General features: G+C 41.0%; 1 protein-coding gene across 1 annotated transcript in view; it reads right to left on the reverse strand.

The window, feature by feature from the left end:
• The window catches only part of ENAH (enabled homolog (Drosophila)), a gene marked incomplete at its 5' end in the record, with an annotated part of 181,415 nt that overhangs the window by 50,896 nt on the left and 106,523 nt on the right, over positions 1–23,996 (reverse strand). Inside the window, one exon of the mRNA XM_019549546.1 lies at positions 722–806. Coding sequence (XP_019405091.1) covers positions 722–806 — 85 coding nt within the window. The remainder of the gene's footprint in view (positions 1–721; positions 807–23,996) is intronic.

Raw genomic sequence — 23,996 nt, forward strand, 5'->3', positions numbered from 1 at the left:
TAACAATATTTTTCAATCTCCTGGATGGACCACATTTAGAAACAAGGCTATTCAGTCTCAAGCTATTTTAGCTATTTCTAATATAAAAAGTTCCCTTTCCTGACACCTCTTTTTTTAGAAAAGAATATGAGGACATAGACGTACCTAGAGCTCAAGAAAATAGGCATTTATAAAAGTGGAAATTTGGACTGGAAAAAAGAAAAAAAATCAATCTGCTTGAAAATTATGGTACTAAATTTTCCCTAGTATTCCCTTCTGATGTCCTTAGTGGCTGGAATATGAAAAGGCCTATGTGGATTTCTGACAAAAGATTTGACTCAACTAGACTTCTGTACTAAGCTGCTGCACCTGAGCAAACTGACTAGAAATGGTGCACTACTGCACAGCATAATCTGCAAACAGGTAACTGCTTCAACGCAAATTACTTTTTATACCAGAGTATTTGCACTACACACCCATTCACTTATCCCCACCAAAAAGTCTGAATTTCTAACCTAGGTTTTTTTGGATCTTGTCATGAAATATAAATGGTTCAACTAGCAAACAAGTAAAGCTCTATAACATCAGTAGGGACAAAAGAATAATAGCAAGTACTGTGTTACAGATTGTTGGTGTAATATAAAAACTGATACGTATTGGTATTTCAATCCAAAAGTTGAGTGGTAAAAATGGGTAAAAGTTATGCCCATCAGTATGGCTCTATTTATGTAATACATTTTACCTTCTCTGGATTTCCAGCTCTTCTTGTGATGGGCCATTTTGAACTTGTGGGGGAAGCTGAGAATTCTGTCGAGGCAACGTTGGACCTGTGAATGGAGACAGATCAGAAATGAACCTATCTTCAACTTTTAAGGTATGCAAAAAAAACAACCAGAAAAATCAAATAGCCACAACATGACACTATATAAATTACTCATTTTTTCTAGCAAAACAAAACAAGCTCCATAATGTAATATAGCAAATAAAAGCTGCCACAAATATTGCTTTATGTATTTCCAGAATGGAATCATTTCAAATGAATGAAAAAGTTTAACAGGAATGCAAAAATAAAGTTTTACATATGATGAAATTTAAGACTAAACAGGTGTTCGTAGGCTTTGAAAAGGCTCCCATATTAAAAATTTTCTTTGACAATGAACAAACACACTCTTGGGTGAAGGGGAAAGACTCAAAGAATTAAAAACTCACCTAAATAGAACACTGGAAATGAAAAACAGGAGAAAAAAAATCAGATGTTTATCACCATACTGAAAGTGTGAAGATAAGTTTATGTTCCCTAACACTGCATTAAAGTAAATTTCACAAATACATTTTGTCACCTGGACTAAGGTGAATTCTTCTGCACAAGGAGTATTGATTTATTTATTTACTCATTTCTTTCTAATATTTTACTCCTAAAATCTGAAACTGTAGCACAAAAAGACTTAGAAATAGTGCATTTTTCCAAGGATACAGAATACTGATTTATTTTAAGATGTATACCACCATCTATGGTTGCTATATAGAGAGGTTAGGGAAAGCTATACTTCCGTTTAACTTTTTGCATTTGACACCATTTTATAGATCAGGGCTGTCTAATTTCTGACTGTGTGGGCCATGCACCTCCCAGGCCATACAGCACATGCCACAATGCACAGGTCCCCTTGCTGGAGGTGCCCCCTTACCTTCCCACCACCCTGACAAAGGATATAATCCCTTGGGTCCCTGCCAAACCCACCTACTGTGGGCTCCCTCAGCCCTGTGAGCCATGTCATGCTGCACTGTCCCCAGGACAGGGGCACATAACAGAAGCAGGAAGAGGGAGGGGTAGCCCAGAGGCTCCAGTGGCAGCAGAAGGAGAATGATCAAGGGAGTGGCACCCAGATTAAGTACCCGAGGGCTGCAGGGTTCCCCCTGGGGGCCAGATACATGGACAGCCAGCTGGACAGCCCTATTATAGATAGTAGTTTTTGTGATTTCCCTTGCACCTCAGACATTTCCTGGCCATCACAGCTATACTACACTCTTGCCCTTGTATAGTCAGCCAAACAAATGCTTATTTCCAAAAAGGAATGGGAGGGGGTGCTGTTGCTGCTCATGGCATGCAGCAGCAGTTCCACTCTTAATTGCTATATGTACAAGTACCTATAGTGATACAAGTGAACTAAATCATGCCAACTTTAACCTTGCTTCATCCAGGGTTAAAGTTGAAGCAGTCTGGCTACATTTGTATTGCTACAGGCTCCTACACTCAGAGTTGTTACAGAACAAGAGCTGCTCTGCAGTCCGGGGCAGCAGTTCCCCTACTTTTGAAAGTGATCCAACGGAGGCCACATACAGACATTCAGTTTCTCCTGGGAGAGTTGCTACTCTCCCAGGAGAAACCACAAGTATACCAATGTTCAGGATTTTTTCTTCCAGAGCAAAAATGGCCACTCTGGGAGAAAAATAACTGGGAGTAACTAAAGTTAAATCACTCCCATAAGAGTTTCTCCTACAAGTACATGATCTCTTCCGAGAGAAGGCACAACACATTTCTATAGCATCCTAGGGTGCTTTTCTTCAACTTTGCCCCCCACCCCCTGAGGAGCAGAACACACCCCTTTCACAATCACCACACCGTGCCTTGCAGGCTGTCTCTCCCTGCAGAAGTCTGGATCAGCCAATCAGGGCTGTTTTGTGCACTGCTGCCATCTGTTGCCAGGCAGACTGAGGGACCCTTCAGAGGATGCCAAGATGTATGCACAAGGCCCCCCCTTGGCTGCACAGAATCAGCACTGAAAGCTCTCTGCTTTTCAAGAGCTCAATATCAAACTTATGTTCAGGCATCACTGGGTAAGTTCTTCTCCCAGCAAAACAAACTTAGAAGAATTCTTCCAGATCATTTGAACATGTGTACACAGTCTGAACATCTGCTGATATTCAAAGTATCACACAGCAAAAGGGAAAACTCAGAATTTAAAAAAAAGTGGGAATGCAAGACTGCAAAACCTGATAAGGCAACTCTGAGTTTCAGATCCTATATTCCTTGAAACTTATTTATGACTAGCTGTCATATTAATGTATCCTCTTATATACGGCATTTTCTTCAAAATGCTGTACTAGATTGCACAGTATGCCTAGTTTTATTATAGGCTTTACATTTTTTTTTAGACACTTTCACAGACAAGCTTCTCTAATCAGGAGTTATTTTACATCCATATTCTTCCTTAACAGTGTTTTGTAAGACCTGCTTTATAACTAATACTATGCATTGGTTTTGAGGTGAAATAGAGGAGTGTGTAAGCAAGCAATGAATAAATACTATATGATGTGTCAATATTAACTATTGCTTCTACTTGGGTAGAAATTTTAAAATATATATTTTATATCTAATTAACTATCATTGTTTGTTATACCTCAAATCACATATCACCATGAGAAGACAACACATTTTCAAAATGTCAGTGGCATGTTTCTGCAAATATCCCCAATATTTCCTATTTAAGCCATAAAAAGAAGTGTTCAGGTATCGACTTTTCTACAGTAGTCTTGTTTGGACACAGTAGTGCATATTAACATTTTTAAAACTATATAATTTAAAATACATTAAAATAGCTACATCATAAACAGATACTCTCTCTCTAGAAGAGGACAGTACAATCTCATAAAGGAACCTCCAAAGAGATGCAATTCATCATGCTGTTTACTAGTCACATCATCACCTAAGTTGTTTGTAACATCACTGAGCAGCCATCAGAAAACAACAGAACTCACATTTGCCATGGAATATAAAAATAGTAAACAGATATGACAAGATATGGGCATGACATCCTCTGTAAAACAGTAGTTCTCAAACTTTTTAGACTCAAGAAGACACCTTTGTTAGACTAGATAAAATTTGTTAGACTGGAAAAATGCCAGCTCTTAGCTTTCACCTGGTTTTTAACTACAGAAAAAATAATGGAGAAAATATTCCATTGCAAAGAACACAAAGACCACAACAGTTCAGAATATTTTTGACACTATGGATTCCCTATTTGAAATCCTTAGTTATATCTTGTGAATCACGTACAGATGTTTGCATACATGATAGTGCAAATACTACATGGTAGGGCTGTGAGAAGCTTCAGTCCCTGACTCGATTCAGCGGAGATTCAGCCCGATTCAGTGGCCGAATCTCCAAATCTGAATTGAATCAAGGGACCCTTTAATCTCTCTGAATCAAACAGGAATCCTCCAAATTAACTTGGAGGGATTTGGAAAGATTTGATGACTCTGACATAAACAGATAAATGATTTTTCTATGCACCTCAAGATACCAGGCAGCTCATGTATCCTAAGATACATGCTGGGGTGGGTGAAGCATCCCACAGGGGGCTCCACAGTGTGCTCAGCAGACCTGGAAGTGGACCAGAAAAGCTTCCAGGTCTGCCGGGGAGCGTGCTAATCCCCCACTCCCCCCTGCACTCCTGTGGGACACTCCATCCACCCCAGCATTGCAGCATTCAGGAGCCACACCTAGTACCTCAAGGTATGTAGAAAAAACATTTGAAGCTGTGTCTATGGCTGAACCACTGATTCTCCAAATCAGCATCGAATCTTCAGATTCTGATTCAGCCAAATCGGGGACAGTGATCTGAATCAACAAATCAAATCACCATCCCCAATTCAGGCCAAATTCAAATTGAACACAGCCACTTTTGCACACCCCTACTACACGGTACCTTGGTTGAAAATCACTGCTGTAAACTAAGAAGCAGGCAAGTGCATACAGCACAACATGGAATAAAAGAATGGTATGTAGAATGAGGCAGAATACTCAATGGTGTTGTGAGAAAATCTTGCTCATTATAGTGATTTCTAGTCTTACATGGTAATCAGGGATGTTCACAATTAGACAAGTGATTTAAAAAAAACAAACAAACAACCCCCCCCCCCCCCAAACAGGAAAAATAGCTCAACTGAATAGGTAACAATGGATACATTATCAAGTATGTATCCTGGTATACACTTAATATATGAGAAAAATATGGGAGTCCGATTAATTTGTGACTTTCCTTTATGTATTCTACAGATTTTAGTTTTGAAAAACAACTGAATAAGCCAAATTTGTTTAAGGTACCAATTTCTCAAGAAAACACATTAAATGCTGAATAACTTTTTTTATATCTAAATGTGAAAAATTCTCCTGTGAATCAACTGGTGTAAATTCTGAATGGCAGCTAGTTTTCTGGGAAGATTTCATTTTTTATAACATTTACTAACCCTCCTTGTACATAGGGCACAGAAGAGAAAGGGCAGCATGCACATCCTGCTCTTTAGTTTCTTTTCATGTGCCATTTTCTTCCGAATGTAATTCAGAAAAAGAAGGCAAGAAGGGCAGGATGAAAATGTGTATGTGGACATTATAGCTTGAATTCCTGTAACTGAAAAAGATTTTCTATCTTTTCAGCAACTATCAACCTACACATTTTCTTGCTGTAGGCAACACCAAAGCAGTGCCTGCATGAAGCTGAAGATCAGTTTTGGAGAACCTGTAGACAAAAAGTAACTAGAAGGCCATTGTATCAGATGCTTCATTCTGCACAAAAACTTCTGCAATTGCATAGTGCTTGGTGAAAGTATGCATCAAGCTCCAAGTGACTGGTCTGCAGACATCCCCTGTAACAATGTTGTTTAGGATTACAAGGGAGATAACCTAGGTCCTGTTATAGAGTGGGTTCATATCAGAGAAGAGAGGTTCCACACTGCAGTGGTCATATAGCACAATTTCACACCGCCAATATTCAGCTTGACAGTCTCTGGACTGATACTGCTCAACTTTTAGATGTCTCAGTTATTCCTTTCTATCCCTGTTAACATGGAAATCTCTATCCATGACTGCTGAATACCCCCAAAACGTATCTGCATTGGTCATGTTCTAACCTGTGGCCGAGGAGGACTTCAGCTAGAAGGACTGAAAGACTTTGACCTTCTGAGGACTGTACCATGTTGAAGAACCAAGTTGAAAGCATGGAGCCTCTCTCTTATTCTCTGTGATCCCCTTAATGGTAAGAAGAAAGACGCTACCTGATTAGAATGTCAAGAAAAGATAAACTGGACCGGCTGGGAAAGAGGTAAAGAGAGGGAAAAGATTGCAATTGTCTGAATGAAGAAAGTTTGGAAGTTGGGGGTAGGGGAAGGACTATTACTGGATGGGCAAAGGAAATCTGGAATAGGTCGTAAATAAAGAATGAATGAAAACTGGTCATATCAGGAGCTAAGGGATGAAAGGGATTGAAAACCATCAAGATGGAAAAGAAAAGGATCTAATGAAGAGCAGTGATGTGGTCAGAAAAATGAGCCTACCTGGTCACATACACTGGGATATATAGATCCATAACGATAAGTGATAGTCAAGGCTGTATAATGAGCCCAGGGAAAGCACTCTAAGACTTGGAGGCATTGGGAAAGGGAAACCTGGACATAGGGCAAGGGGGAGGGGGAGATGAGAAGAATCAGGCCTGATGTGAAAAGGACCATGAGACCAGTTTGGAAATCTTGAGGTCAGGAAACAGTAAAGGGAAGGACAGTGCTACTGGGGAAACAGTCGTGGTGGAGTAAAGATAAGAGTGGAACACTATCAGGTTGGAATGAACAGAACAGAAGGGTCAAACTCTCTGCCCACAGAAGTATACTCTCCTGCAGGGCATCAAGTAGAACCTGAGTATTTTAAGTCTCAACCTGTGCTGTAAGCATCTGTCTGTGAAACCATAGTACTGAAGTATCTCATATTCTTTTAATCCTGGCCCATATAGGAGGATAACAATTTACAGGTATCAATTTCTCTGTAGGTACATCTACACGTGAGCTTTAATGCACTGTAGCCTATTTTACTGTGCATCAAAGCATCATGCCAAAAACTATAATAATATGCAAGTGACCAGTAAAAATAGGTTACTAGGCATTAAGCATCACTATAAAAGTACACTTTTGCTACTGTGTGTTTGGGCAGCCTAATGCCCATTTATTTAGTCCCTTTACATAAGAGGTACTAAACTTAATGCACAGCAGCAAAAGTGCGTTAATGACTGTGTAGACACACCCTGTAGGCTCAAATAGTTGAAGTCTGTGATGAATCTAACAGTTCCAATCCTACTGATGTCACTGAGAACATGATAGAATTTTTTTTATGTTTTACTTTTTTAAGTTCCTGGAGAAAGGAATTGATTTTTTATTTTTTATTTTTTTTAATATAACATACATTTTCTTTGTCCTGGACTTGTTATATGTTGTGAGCTCTTAAGAGCATACACTCCAGGCATTACTTAAACATTAAACAGTTTCTATTTTAGAAGTGAAAGTTTATCCATTGATATGTCAGCTTTGTTATCAACAAGAGTTGATCAAATTTCTACTGTATGGTTATCAATCAGATATTACTAATGAAAGCCTAGCAGGAAAAGGAAATTATTAAAAAAAACAAGGAGCCAAGAATCTTTTATCATAGCTTGCCAAGGGTAACAATTTACTATAACATTTGATCATACACCTTTTTCATATATATCCCACCTCTCCCACCCCAGAGAAATGAGGGCATGTATTATACATGAGGGAAAGAGCTCTCTATAGGTACAAAAATCTGGGGGTGGGGGGGGAAGAGGGAGCAAGGAAGACCAGAGTAGAGTAGTAACAGCAATGGGAGCCATGGCAATTAACAACCCACCACTTACTTCCTCCCTCCCTGGCCTTCCGTCACCAAATTTCTGCATCCATGAGGAAGCCTCCTCCCCAGCTGTGTGCCAGACTGGGCTGGTATGTGGAGGCAGGTGACACCCATCATGCAGGTCTGGCTCCAGCACTGGCCCAGATCTGCCATGCAGCTTCAGCTCCAGCGCTGGCCTGGCCAGTTCAGGACCCAGCGCACAGCATCAGGGCCAGCATGCAACTCCCAACACCCAAACTCCCAGACCAGGTACATAGATCCCCCAGCCTCCATGCACAACCCCATAGCTCTCGAGACCCCAGACCTGATATATTTACCATTACTCTAAGGTAAGAGCTTTTTCCTTCTTGGGGCCTTCTCAAAATGGGTTGCACGTTACATTCAAGTGTATGTTATATGGTAGAAAATATGGTACCTTGCTTCAGATCTGTAGTGGTACAAACAAGACTCTAATGGGAAAAGTATCCCATGATTTGCAGCAGCTACAATGCAGGAAACCAGAAGGACAGCCAAATAGAGGGGGATTTTTTGCCAATTGTACCATTTTTTTTTTTTCCACATCTATGTTTGGCCTATTTGTCCACTTACTACGAAAGTGCCAACAATCAATACGTTTCCAGGTTACACTTGTTATAATAGATACAAAACATGTATTAGGTACCCTAATAGATATATTAGAAGCATTCTTGTATCAGAAAACTTTAGTATGTTTCTGTGAAGGAAAAGCTATTATAATACACTTGTTTCACTTGTATTCTGGCCAGCTCCTCAGGACAAGTACAGACTTAACAAGACTAATGTCAAGTACAGCATGAGGGGGAATAACATAAAACGGGAAGGGAAGGAAGGTGAGGGGCAGGGAAAGAACTATTCATTATCTATCTAAAAAATATTCAATTGTAGTTGAAAAATAAGAGAATAAGCAATTATTCTCCTGCTGGAATACCCCGACACATCTACCCCCACCTATCTGAACCCCAAAAGATACTGAAGCAAATAAGGGAATAAATAAAGAAAAGACTACATAATAAACAACAACTGGAGCTCAGAGCAGGGGAGCCCTACTATATCCTCCATTATGAGCCCCAATTGCTTTTTCCTCAATACAGCTACAACCTGGATACCTGACACATGGAAGATATCAAATTTTAGCCAATTTTTAAAATTAAATCTTCATAATTTCCCAGGCAGGAAGCAATTTTGACCACCTGTAACATGAGATACTGCTCCTGCATTTGCTCAAGGCAATTTGCATCACCACAGAGCCTTACAAGAAGCTGAGAGACACTTATCAGCTAAGAACTATCTGCTGTAAGTACTCCATCTTTTGACTCCTCTGTGAAATCTTATGAAATATGAACTTCCATTTCTACCCAGGAGTACTTTAACAATCTTTTCTCCAATGCCTGAAGGGTGTTTGTGCCCGAAAACTTGCAATTAAAGAACGTTTTTGCAAAAATCTTGGTGGTCTAATAAAACACATCTCCTCTACTATGAGGCCAAACTGCTGTTTCCTCTAGACCAATATGGCTACAACCTGGATACTGGATACATAATAAATAAGCACTCATTGTAGGTCCTCTCAGACACCTGAAAATGCTCTCTAAACCTCAACCCCCCTGTAAGGTAGGTGTCCCATCCATTTTACAACTGCATGAACTGAAGCATAGAGGTTAAATGACTCACTCAATATATCGCATTATTGAGTACATAGTAAAATAAGCAACAAAATCCATCCATCCTATATACTGGTCCTTAATCTAGCCAACAGACTCTCCTCATCAAGAGATGCACGTCAAAAAACAGAATGAACAATCTCTGGTACTCTTTATTCCAATTCTCTTTCCATGTGGTGATTCACACATCACCAAGTGGAGATTCAACAAATAAAAGAAACAAGACATTTAAAAAATAATTTATCTTAGTACAAAAACAGATTTTGCAAAGCAGAAAGGCCATGTCTATTTACGTTTAGCGGTGCAGTGTCTATACAATACTGTTGTAAAAATATTTAGTAAACATTTGGCTGCTCTACAGATTTTAACAGGCCAAATTAATGAGATTATTTTATTATGACTGGTAGGTTTCTAATGGAATTATATATATAACATGACCTGTAAATGGTAACCCCTCCAGGAAGCAAATGCAATTAACCATTTTGAACTCGTTCTCTTGGGGTGCTCATACATGTGCTCCAGCACTGGGGCGGGGAGGGGGCGCTTAATTAGAGCAGCTCTAAGAGCCACTAATTAAAGCATCCGGAGCGGCTTATGCATCAGCGCCCCCCATGCTTCAAAATGGCAGTAGGAGTGCTTTATCTAAAGCTCATTGAACAAACTTTAGGTAAATCAAACCCACCATTTTGAAGCATAGGAATGCTGATACATCAGATGCGGAAGGCTGCTGGACAGCGGTAACTGCCACACTCCAGACGACTCGAATAATCGAGTCTGCTCCAACGTGCTGAAATTCCAGCATGTCAGAGCAGCCTCCCTGCTCATGTATAGGCACCCTTGCAGACAGCACTAAGCCAAAGAAAATCACTACCTACGTTGATATGCTGTTTCCAGTAAGTCCAGTTTGTTCAGTTACCCTGTCACTATTTGGCTCATTTTTGTCCCAGAAAAGCATGTACTAGTAAAATAGCATGAACAGGGCTTATCTTGAGAAAGCATTCTGGTCCATTTATGAGGCTGTATCATTTTATCTCTGTTTAGTGCAGAATGAACCTACTTCTCTGTGAAGTGTATTTGCCTTTTTATTTTTAAATTAAGTACAATGCAAAAATGTACTTGTAATCACTGTATATCATTAAAATGCATCTTTTGTAAGCCCTTTTCAACATAAGAACAAAAAATTCTTCTTAAAGAATGGCTGTTATTGGAAAAAGTGTAGCTATAACTTAGTCAACTACATACAATCTATGCATTAAAACTGGTTTAGGAAAATGAGCTCCCTTTAGAAAGCATTTCCTGAACAGCACTATAAAATCTCTAATTTATGGTATTATTGTTTAATGATAGGGCTATCCACCTAATGGCTTGTGGGCTGCATGTGGCCCCCAAAGGGTTAGTACATGGCTGGCCAGCTCCTGCTGTGGCCCCCTCTTCAGGCTCCTCTACACTCTCCAGCTTTTAGCTCCTGCCCTCACTCCTGGGGGTGGGGTAATACAACAGGAGTGGGTGGTGTGTGCAAGGTGTGCACACGGTAGAAGGCCAGGGTGCCCATGATGCATGTGTGGCAGGGCAGGAGGCAGAGCTGCTTGCTCTGCATGAGGAAAAGGCATGAGCTGAGCTGCAGGTGGCTGTATGGCTAGGAGAGGAGAAGGATAATGCACATGCAAGTGAGGGGGGGTGCAGGCTACCTGTGTGGTGCACGCAGCCAAGAGACAAGAGGGGAGCCAGGCTATCTACCTATGCTCTGCTTGTGATGGAGGGAGCAGTGCTAGACAGGGGAAAGACTGGTCGAGGGAAGTGTTGCCTGCCTTAGTCTATAGCCTGAGCCTGTAGCCTGAGCCTAGGACTACAACTCATTCAGCACGTGGCCCAATTGCCCAGAAGTTGGACAGCTCTGGTTTAACAATTAAAAACTGCAAAGCTGTCACAAACTTAAGCTCACATGAAACTAACCTAAGTAGTGCTGAAACTGGTTGTTCAAGTCAAAATATGAAACAAGGCTTTTCTAGCAAAGAATCAACTGAAAATAAGCAGCGAGTTGATGAAGTAGTATGAGGGTTAGAAAGAACAGCTTACTTAGCTACTTCAAGGAAAGCTCATATTAGTATTATATAAAAGGAAAACTTCCTCTCATTTTCCTCCATTAAAACTACTTACTTTTGGGGACAGAATTTGAGATTTGGCAAAGCATTTAGTTTTATTCGGTACTAACAGGAGGCACTTGAGGACCTGCTGCTATAAAACATTATGATTTCAATTTCCTTATGCTAGTTGTTCTATGCAGTTGATCTTATTTACATTTAAGATATCATTATCAGAGGATTTAGTATACTTATAACAGCAAGCAAACAAAAACATATGCATAAAAATTGCTGGAAAAGAAACTTTGTAATTTTGACAAAAATCCCGACAGAAAAAGATTAGAAAATGTAGCTAAAATCCATTTATTAAACAAGTTTCAAAAGTAGAGTACATACACCTTTTTATGCGCAAGTAGCTCTTCCCTAGAAACAAGCAAGTCCTATTTTCATAACTTAGGATCATAGAAAAGTAGCAGTGGAATGGACCTCATGAGGTCTAGTCCAGCTCTGTGCTCAAGGCAGTATCATTCTTGACTAATTAATTGTTTTCAGTCCCCTTTCTATCCACTAAAGACCATTTCTCTTGTGCACTTGTTCCCAATACCATCCCTGATGGTAGTGTAGATGACAGAATGGTCTATACACAGTTCTTTTTTATTGGTTTATATGTAACATTCTTTACTCAGTTACTTACATTTTTATTTCCTCCACTAAAAATTTTAAATCCAGGCTCAAATTATGGTTTCGCAACCGTTTTGTGCACACAAATTCATAACTAAACTAAGAATTTTGGAGGATCTCTCTCTCTCTCTATACACACACACACACACACGAAAAAAAAAGGAAATGGATTTCTGAAGGAAGGGTACTGTCATTTGTAAATATTTTTCATGTCTTTGAAGCAACATACTTTTATTTATTGGTTTACAAAGGCCAAGAGACCTTTTTTCCTCCCTGTTGTTTGTTCTATTCCTGGCATCATCATCATCTTACTGCGTAACTTCAGGCAAGTCAAACACTTAATCACTGCTGTGCCTCAGTCTCCCTGTGTATATAATGAGGATAATGATACTAAACACTTTTGCAAGCACTTTGAGATGAACTGATAAAAGCACTACCACTATCACTTTAACTACATTATGCCAATATTATCTATTGCAAGCTTGCTTCTTCTTAAATTTCATCAGCAGCTGTAGACAGAAATGTTGTTGTCTGCACAGAAGACAATCATCACTTTTTACTTTTGATACTACTAAATGAGACTTTAAATTGGCAGTTTTGGAAATATAAGCTTGAGATTGTAAAGGCACTGTTCACTCTGTAACACAAACCTTTAAAATAGCTGATGCTCATAATGATGTTACTCAAGACCAATAGATTGCATTGCTGAATTAATTAAAAAAAACTTTTACATCTATGTTCATTTTGTGAATAAGAGGTTTCAAATACGGCATCTTCATGATCACTCTAAAGTCAGGCCAGCTGGAGAATTTTAATACTATTCTTCAAAACTTGAACCCAAATTTTAGCTTAGTACTAATATATATAATATATATATTACTGACCTTTGTGATAATACTATGCAATAGAAAACAGCACACAGGTAATGGTGAGAGACAATTGCAATAATGCTGAACAGTTTGAGCCCCAAAGAATACAATAACTAAAATTAAAGTTAATGTTTTTTTTTAATAATGTTACATGGTATAGAATTATAAAGGAAGTGGAACGGATAGACAATAACTAAATGACAAAATTCCTATTATTAAACCATACTGTTCAGATTTTGACAAATTGGTAATGTAAAGTAATCCTCCTAGGTGACCTAAGTCATCTTGCGACCTAAGTCACCTTTCAGAAAACCCAGTGCAACTAAAAGAAAAAACGGCCACTGTTACAGAATATACCAAATATAGGTCTAAATCATTTTTCTTTTAATAAATGTTAAATGAATCATTTAAACAGGAAGAAAACAGAACAAAAAACTTACAAGCAAATATGGAGATTTTATTCCACTTCTGACAACACAGATACTGCCACATCCCATTACTACTGTGCTGGCAAGAAGTAATCTCAGTCCCCTCCAGAGAATTGTCAGAATGCAGGTAAACCACCATTACTTTCATGCAGCAGAATCAGTTCTCCCTTCCCCGCTCCCCCCCACAAGGTTTACAGGTTCTTATTGCAGTTTGAAATATGGCATTCTTGATGACCCAATTCTGAGAATATTTTTTTCTTGTTTAGCAGATTCATTCTGTTCAGTAGCATAGTAGTCACATATTCTGGAAAGGCTCCTTGAGTTCTTACTGCAGTTTGCATTTCCCGAAGTTACTAAATTATTCATTCCATACTATGCATACAGCTAACCCTATCAGCAATGATTCTGTTAACTCTATCTTTACTGAGTAAGGAAAAAATAACCCACTGAACAACCTCATAGCTTTAAAACATGTATTATATACATCATGAGCTAAGTATAGAAGCAATCGTGACCAGTTTGATCTCAAGCCTTAGTTTAATAATCCATAATAGTATAATTATGGAGGCACAACTCTCATCTGAAAAATACTGTTGTTTTCAGAAGCTAGTATAGCTGTTCCTATTTCCAAAGTCTCTTCTTCAGCCCACAAAGGGGGGAACCAGATTTTCAAATGAGAAATTACCTGCTATCAATAACTGACCATAATCCCACATGGGTAGCGACTTAAAAACCAAACAAGAAAACAAACAAAAAACCCCACTTGGACTATTTTAATTTGAACTCTTTAACCTTGCTAGCTATCAGTTTTCTGGCTTGAGGGTGTCCAACCTGTGGCATGAGTGCCACAAGTAGCAAGGGCAGTCACTGTGTGTGTGCCCTGACATGTTAAGTCAGGGATGGGGCAGGCAGCAGATCAGACAGGGATCCCTGCACAATGTAAGAAACAGAAAGCAGAGCAGCAGATCTGGCAGGGAAAGGGAATTGGAGTGGCACTCGGGAACCGCACAGGGCTTAATTCATGGCACATTTCCTTCATAGCTTGATCAGGAGCTATGATTTCTTTTGACCACTGTAGACATACAATTACCCATTAGTTCTTGATTAAAGCTTTCAAAGGTTCTTAAAATGAGCATTAGAACCAGCAATCAACTAAGGTTAATCCACACTAGTCATTTAACAGTACTATACTATTAAAATGTCACAGCAGCTAATACCTCATCACTGCTAGAAATTCATGCACCATATTGATATTTGGAAAGATAGTATTTCCAGCTTTCCTAAGGTATTCCGCTAGCTTTAATACTTCATGTAATACATTACTTTAAAAAAAAAAAAAATCACAGTGTATATACTCTTACATTTATGTCTACTGATTCTGTGTTTATAGAAGACCATCCCTGCTAATGAGCCAGCCACTGATCAGTGGCAAAGAAATAGCTTAGTCAGCTTTCCACTTATTAAATGCAAGAAAACAAAGAAATCTCCTATTTACCAAAATGGTCAAAATACTGTACTTCAGACAAGTTTTAGCTTTACATTGCTATATAGACAAATGAGCTGTATTTATTCCTGGAAACCTTTGTTTTGCTTAATCCAATAAAAGATTCTGCCTATTTCCTGAATAAATGGATTTAACCTGTGGCAGAGAATGCAGTACAATTCCTGTTGCCTCTTAAATGATAAAAGGAACTGAGTACCATTTTCTTAATTTGGCACAACCTATTCTTATATGGTCTTCTGCATTTCTTTATGAAATCCAAGCAGTAAAGGCTGGTTGCCCCTGAGTGTGGTCTCCCCTGCTGGTCCCTCACAGATATGCACCTGGATGGTTTTTTCGGCAAGCTTCCCTAGGACCGAGGTGGGACTGGCAGGCCTGTAGTTTACTGGGTCCACTTTCCTCCCCTTTTTGGAAAATGGGAACCATATTGACCTTTTCCCAGTCCTCTGGCACTTCACCAGAGCTCCATGAGTGCTAGTAAAGCTGTGCCAGGTGTCCCGCAATGACCTCTGCTAATTCCCTTAGCACTCTGGGGTGGAGATCATCAAGACCTGCTAATTTGAACACATCTAGTCCCATCAGAGGTTCCCTGACTGGGTCTTCACTGATCCTGGGCCTGGCTGTGCCTCCCCTGGTCAGGGGGCAGCAGGGGAGGCCCAAGGAGAGGCTATGGGACCTGAACTTGTTCATCCTCCACAAGAGAAGGCTGAGAGGGGATTTCGTGGTTGTCTATGAACTTACCAGATGGGAACAGGAGAGTCCTGGTTCCCCTGAGCACAACCAGGAGTAACTAGGAACAATGGCCACAAGTTGACTGTAAGAGTAGGTTCAGGCTAGACATCAGGAAGCACTACTTCAGTCAGGGTGGGTAGGATCTGGAACCAACTTCCAAGAGAAGTGGTGCTCGCTCCTACCCTGGGGGTCTTCAAAAGGAGGCTAGATAATCACCTTGCCAGAGTTGTTTGATCCCAGCATTCTTTCCTGCCCATGGCAGGGGGTTGGATTTGATGATCTACTCAGGTCCCTTTCGACCCTACCAACTATGAAACAACTATGAAATACAGATTATATTGCCTGTCATTAAAAATCATGCACACTAAAAACTCTTACATCAAAATATATTGAGTATATTTAGTATTGTTGACAATGACAAACATCAGTAATCTTCAAAATGCCTCTTGATGCCCACCTTGCTGAGGTCACCTGACCCCAGCAGTCTTTCCTGCCCAAGGGTAGGACCCGGTGATTTTATAAGGTCTCTTCCAGCCCCTAACATCTATGAAATACCCCTAACTATACTGACATCACAATTTCTACTGAAGAGAAAAAGGGGATTGTCTTCCTTAGAATACCCCCAATTTAGTTGAGGTCCCTAAACTCTCACATTTAAAATATCTGTACCCTACACTCAAGGCTATTAGAATCATAAAACCCAGCTGATAATATAGATAGTATCTAAGCAAGTATTATATTTTGATTCCTCTCCTGCAGAACTAGTAGGAGAGTTCATCCCAGATCTATTGTCACAATGATGCAGCATGTAAAAATATAGTTACAAACAAAAAGAGAAAGTTCATTTTTCATCTTAAAACAATTTGGGGGGATGCATAAGCCATCCAACTTCTGAAGGAATGTTAGAACCATTTACCTATAAAAAAAGTAAAAGAACTTCCAACTTGGATCTTTTAAAAACAATCTTTTGTAAATTTTCATGGGATCTAAAAGTCATCGTAAGAAAACCAACATTTACAAGTTAAAATACGGTCCCCCATTTCACAGATAAATCCAAAAATTATCTGAAGAGCATGCCCAGCAACTTGTAATAAAATTAAAAATACAATAAAAAATATAAGCATTTCATTGTTGCAGGAAGAGTCCAACCAATATATAACAGTATAACTTCAGAATCAAGCAACTAAGAGTCTTACTTTTTCTTTTATATTTCTTGGCCTGTGAAAGAAAGGAATGTGTGCAGCAAAACTGAAGATACTTAAACAGGATTCTCCTAGTTAATTTGAATTTAAAAGTGGTAAAATACTGTTACATACATTTAGATTGAGAAAAATAAAAGTAAAAAATATCACTGTAGGTAAGTTATCCTCTTGAAGATTAATATTTTCTTAATTCAGTTAAGCCAGATGAAATAAAATAATATACTTTCAGGGGTTAAATGTATTTGAAAATTATTTTAAATACAATAGGAAACTCAAAATGAACAATATCCTTATTAAAGGATATATGCTGAAACTGCCAATGTAATGTACTATTTAAAATAAAATGCACGTCTTAAAATAGACTGAAGCATATTTTTAATAAAAATCTATTTAAGTCAAGGACAGTTTCCTAGCAATAAAAGTGCTGATGACACTGGTACTGCAGAGCCAGTGATCTGCCCAAATGAAAAAAAAATTCCATGATGTCAGAATCACTAGGAAAGGAGCTAGAGAAAAGTCCTGCACTTAAAAGCTCATGCAAGTAGCACAGATAAATAGTTAAAGCACCTGAGCATTGTAAAATACTTAAAAAGCAGAAGTCAGGATTTATCTTTGTGTACAAATAACTTCAACTGAAATAATGGAAATTCAGCTATGACCTCAAGAAGAAACACTGGATATTAAGATACCCTTCATTTCTCATTAAATTAGAGATGCTAGTTAAATCTCCTTTCCTTGTAGTCAAGATCCCACATTCCCTTTCACTGCTATAGCTAATTCAGACCCCCTCAAACCCAAATACAATGGAGTTTGGGTATCAAATAAGAATCCTTACTTGAAATGACCTGAAACCAACATGTGTACATCAATGAAGATTGACAGCTGCTAGGACCCAAGGAATTTTTTAGCCCATTTCCTTCTGTTACTTGGTAAATTTATGCAGATTACATGGATTGAGAATGAAAGTTGTAATATTTCTATATAAAACACTCTGATTTCTGTATTAATAATTATCATAAAACATTTTAAAGCCCTTTAATACTGTCTTAAACCTGGAATATGACCCATTTGTGATGATCAAGATCTCTGAAAACAAAGCTTGGCACATAATGGAAAAAAAAAGACTGACTGAAGAAATAAAAAAACCCCTGCAACGTGAACAGCAAGAACCTTTCGACTATGGAAAGCATCGAAGCCATCTGCAAAGGAAATCAATAATATCCTTTGAACTGTACTTTTCCTTTTGATGCAAAATCCTTCTCTCTCAAGAAGGTACACACTCATCCATAGAACAGCTCATGCTCAATAGTGCTTTATTTCATCATATATTATAATTAAGCCAGTATATTACGTTTTATTTTAAAATGTTGCTAAGTGTGCTTTTTAATGCTTTAGAGTACATAAACAGGTACAAAAACATCAGTTTTACAAATAACCTCATTTTGACATTACTTAGAGTGTCTGGTGGTCATCAAGAATGAGGGTTGGATCACATATAGAAGTATTTAAAATGTCATTAGTATGACTCAACATTTGCTATAAACTAAATGATTTAACTCTGGCAAAATTAATAGTTTCCAAAAATAAACAAAAAAACCCCTCAAATGGCCATATTTCTATGACCACAGAACTCTATTAGCACCTGCCTACCTTAAAAAGAAGCATTGGTATAGCCAAAACTATAGAACTCATTACTGGATATCAACCATCTGGCCAACTACTAACCCGTGTTATTTTCTCCTTTCATGAATACTATTGAAAAAGTTAAGAAAACTCCTTAAATATCAGGTTCTTAAGATCTCGTTGAAATCCATCAATCTAAAAATGGAGAACAATTTATGGGACAGATAACCTTCTGATTAGAGGTGCACCAATACATTGGTCTCATATCGGATTGGTACCAACATGAAGAAAACTGGCTGTATCTGATATCAGCCCAATGGGGCTGATAAATTTAGCTGCAGCACAGCACGGAAGAGAGCTGGCAGCGTGGACAGCTGCCTCTAGCTGTTATGTCAGAAGAGGGGAGAGGGAAGGGTCATGGGGGGGGGGGGCGCGCAGATTAACGCCCCCCACAGTGAGGGATGGGGCAGGTGCAGGCGCTGCCAACAGAGGTAGGGGTGGGCACATGGGACAGAGCTGCTGCTCGTTGGGTGGGAGTAGCTTCCGCCACTGCTTGCACCCCGAGGGCAGGCTGCAGTTGCAGGGTGGAGCTGGATCTGGCACTCCATGGGGCTTTTCTCGGCAGGGGCTGGGCTCAGAACAGGCTCCGGCAGCATTGGGAGGAGGCTGCAGCCACCCCAGATTTCACCACAGCTACACTTCCAGCACCACACTGCCTGCTGCAACTCCAGCTCAACACTCCACCTCCACCCAAGCACCAGGACAAGCTGGGGCTGCGCAAGGTGGCGGCAGGGAGCTGGGAGCACAGCTGTGGTAAAATATAGGGTGGCTGCAGCCTTCTCCCAGTGCCGCCAGAGCCTGCTCCCAGCCCAGCCCCCAGCAAGAAAAGCCCTGTGCACCGCCAGCTCCACCCCATAGCTGCAACCTGTCCCACGTCGCACAGATCCAAGGGCACGCACATCCCGACACTTCAAAATGGTGGTGGGATTGCTTTAACTAAATCTTAATTTATGAACTTTTAGTTAAAGCGCCCCCCACTGCCATTTTGAAGTATGGGAGTGCGAAATACACAAGACACCAAGGAGTGTTCTAAACAGAATGCTCCTGCATACTCGATTAATCAAGTCTGCTTGATTGAGCAGACTTCCAACAAGTTCCAATTAGAACACATTGGAGCAGGCGTGTGACTAGGTGAGACTAGAAAATAGATGAAAAATAGAATATTGGGGTTCATCCTAACAAGACTGAGGGTGTGAACAAACAAAACATACATTTCAAGTACGTTAAAAGGGGAGATTTTAAAAGTTTAGAAGCTAAGAGCAAGTGTTACACTGTAACATATGCCTGCATAATCCTGTAGCAACACAAGTGAGCTGAACTTCCCTGGATGACTCATGGCTGAAGTTGGAGTGGTTTTAGCTTATTCTTGTACCCTTGAACAGAGATACAACTGTTATGTCTGTCTATACCTTGAGGTAATATTGATTGGCAGCAGGAAGTAGCAAAAGAATGCAGGAATACTATCTGTTCCTTTAACTTATGGTGTCCACAATAGTTGGGTCAGGTCTGTAGCCTAAGAATATGGTTAAAGTCTCAACTGCTACTGGAAAAATCAGATAGCAGTAATGGAGAGCTCAGCTTTCTCTTTGGCACACAACATGAAAGGTGCAATGCAGACCCAATAATTGTTACCCAGACCCTTGCCACTTTAAGAATATAGACCACTTCAATGACTTTTACATGGAGATGCATCCTAAAAAAAATATCTTGAAACTGGGGAAGAATGTAGCAGTCGCTCTTACTGGTAAGTAGATTGCCTTGTTATATGTATATGTATATGTATAAGCAAACTGCCCATCAAAAATGACAGCGGAGAGGGGTGGCAGGGAGAGAATCCAGCTTTTGGCCCTGCGCTGCCATTCCCCACCTCCTCACACTAGTCTGGCCCTGCCCCCTTCAGGCCCAACCCTTTCCACTCAGGCAGTTTGGGTTCGGGGCTGGGGCTCCCCATCCTTCCCCTCCCACCTCTGCCACAGGCCTGACCCCATTGCCCCCCATCCCTTGCTGCAGGGGATCTGCTCCAGCGTTGGGCCCAGGTCTGCTCCCCCCACCCCCGTCATTTCAGCCGTTTCCCCTCACCTCCCTGCTCCAGGGCTGGGCCCAGATCTGCGCCCCCTGCTTGCTGCTTTGGATCTGGGCCTGTTCCCCTACCCCACCCCCTGCAGCTTTGGGTCTGGGCCTGCTCCCCCCCCCACAGCTGCTGCCACACCCATGCCACCACTGACCCATGCCTGCAGGCCCGGCAGTGGCCACAAGCCCAGCGGTGGTTGTGGGCCCAGCATCAGCGGCAGGTACAGGCCTGGTGGCGGTAGGCCCGGGCTCGGCAGCGGCCACAGGCACAGGGTGGCACCCGTGGCTACCAATAACCACCCTTTCCTCTCCCCCCACCTCTCCTCCCTACTGACTCTTGTTGGGGGGTGAGAAAAGGATGCTCTGGCCCCTGGCTCCAAGGAGCAGATCAGGAGGGGGGCTCTGCCCCCTCTGTTATGGTGAGGCTCCAGTCCCCACTGTCATGGAGGTGTTCTGCTGTCTGTCTAGAGTACTCTGACTGGCTGCCGAGACAGCCAATCAGAACATGAATAAAGCATTATAGACAGACAACCATGGCCGCAGTCCTCTTATATGGGGATGACAGTCTTCCAAGTAAACCGGGAAGTAACTGGTGAGTCTGTAGATTATGGAAAAGTCCAATCTGAGATCAACAACAGAGATGCCAAATATTTCCAGGAGGCAAGAGCAGATCCTAGAGATGTCAGGTCACAGCTTTTTTCCCTTTGTCTCTCTCCACCTCCACAGTGAGGTAATTTTATTCAAATTCATCAATGCTTTGTTGTACATCATTGTGCCATTACTGACAATTCAGTACTCGAGTCTCCCAGATGTTGATCTTAATACCACATTTATTCAGATGGCCTTCAAGGAATCCTTGAATCTCTTCTTTTGACCTCTAAAGCAGTAACCTTTGGTGAGCTGGAAATATAGGACCCCTATTTTGGGAACCAGTTGTCATTCATTCTTATGACATGTCCTACCTAATGAAGCTGGTGTCATAAAAATGTGGCTTTAATGCTGTTATTTGCTTGAATTAGAAAATTAGCATTCATTCTTCTGTCTTTCTAATTGATTTGGAGGATTTTCTGAAGACATCACGGGTGGTAGCATTCCAAAACTTTCAGGTGTTTCTCACATGTTGTCCAAGTTTCACACCTATACAAAAGGGCAGGGATGTCAAAAGCCTGGTAGACAAGAAGTTTGGTCCAGTTCCTGATGTCATGATCACTGAAGACAATTTTGGAGATATCTCAAAGCAACAGTGGCAGATCTTATCTGGTGTTGAATGTCATCCATGTTTACTATCTGGGAAAGGTGGCTAGTCAGGCATAAGAAACACTCAATATTCTTCAAAGATTGCCCTCCTCCAACTGTAATATGTGGGGGAATAGCTGGTTAGTTTGGAGTAGGTTGGTAAAGTATCTTGGTTTTTGTGAAGTTGACAGTAAATCCAAGCATTTCATACACTTCACTAAAATTATCAAGAGTGACCTGGAGTTCTTCAATTGAGTAGGCACACAAGACACAACAGTCAGCACACTGAAGATCTGTAACAGCAGGGCTGGTTGTCTTGGATTTGGATTGTAACTGTCTGATGTTATAGAAATTCCCAGCCATGCAGTACTGAATGGTAACTCCAGATGGAAGTCTAAGAACAATGAGATGCAGAATAGCTGCAATATAGATGAAAAAAGGTGTTGGTTCAATCATGCATCCTTGCTTGACTCTAATGGCAAAGGTATCTATTATTGAGCCATTGCTTAGAACAGTTGCTGTCATGTCATCATAGATTCATAGATTTCATAGACATTAGGGCTAGAAGGGACCTCGAAAGATCATTGAGTCCAGCCCCGCCACCCAAAGGGCAGGAAGTCAGCTGGAGTCATAGGATCCCAGCAAGATAAGAACCCAGTTTACTCTTGAAGGTGTTCAATGTAGGTGCTTGATCATGAAGAAGTCTAATGAAATTAACATATTTTGGTGGGCATCCAAAATTCATTGCCATCTTCCACAGGGCCTCTGTTGATTGAATCAAAGGCCTTTGGGTCAATAAATGTCATGTGAAGATCTTGGTGTTCCTTGTTGAACTTCTGCAGCTGTCTAGCAAAAAAGATCATATTTATCATACCTTGGAGTGGCCTGAAACCACATTGGGACTCAGAATTTCCTCAGAGATAAAAGTGAGTCTACTGAGAATGCAGGTGAAGAAGATTAGAGATGTAGATATTGTTTTTAAAAAAGTAAGTTTTCCCTCCTCAAATTATATAGATTAAACCAGGGGTTTTCAACCTTTTGGGGTCACTGTACCCCTAGCAGCTGGTCAAAGTTTCAGCAGCATGGCAGCACCTGCTGACAAGTACCCCCTGAGGCCATCCCAAGTACCCTCAGGGTTACCCTGGGTTCCAATAATACAGCAGCTCAGACACAGCTGCTGCTAGGAGCTGGTCCTGGGGCTCTTTGACAAGGAAAGCAGGGAGGCTGCAATGGCAAGCCCAGACAAACGCAGCCCACCTGGAAGGCTGGAAAGGAGGAAGCAACTGTAACCAAGCAGTGAATTGCCTAACTGATGAGTCATCAGGCTGCCTGCAGTTTTCCTCTTAGGATATGGATACTCATCCCCCTCGCCCCTCCACAACCCTTTCCTCGCTCCTCCCTCCTGACTGCCTGTCCTGTCACTTTCTGGATCCTCGATCCTGGGGAAGCTTTTTGAGAGAATTAACCTGACACATGTCCACAAGGGGCCAGCAGGGGAGCTTATGCTTAGGGGCAACCAACACAGGTTCATTAGAGGCAAGTCCTGTCAGACAAACCTGGTGGCCTTCTATGACCAGGTCACAAAATCCTTAGATGCAGGGGTAGCAGTGAACATAGTTTTTCTGGACTTCAGGAAGGCCTTCGACACTGTCTCTCACACCATTCTCATTAAAAAACTGGGGGACTGTGGTGTCAACACCTACACAGTCAAATAGGTCACTAACTGGCTGGAGGGCCGCACCCAGAGAGTGCTGGTAGACAGGTCATTTTTGACCTGGAGGGATGTGGGTAGTGGGGTTCTGCAGGGCTCAGTCTTCAGGCCTGCACTGTTCAACATCTTCATCAGTCACTTGGATGAGGGGGTAAAAAGCACCCTGTTCAAATTTGCAGACGACACGAAGATGTGGGGGGAAGTGAGCACGCTAGAAGGGAGGAATAGGCTGCAATTGGACCTAGGCAGGTTACAGGGGTGAGCGGATGAGAACAGGATGGGATTCAACACTGACAAGTACAAGGCACTGCACCTGGGGAGGAAGAACCAGCAACATACCTACAGGCTGGGGAAATCCCTTCTCGTCTGTGCAGAGGCAAAAAAGGATCTTGGAGTCATTATTGATGCCAAAATGAACATGGGCCGGCAGTGTGGGGACATGGTCAGGAAGGCCAACCAC

The sequence above is a fragment of the Crocodylus porosus genome, unplaced genomic scaffold (assembly GCF_001723895.1).
Source record: "Crocodylus porosus isolate Cpor-Errol unplaced genomic scaffold, CroPor_comp1, whole genome shotgun sequence".
Classification (NCBI taxonomy): Eukaryota; Metazoa; Chordata; order Crocodylia; family Crocodylidae; genus Crocodylus; species Crocodylus porosus.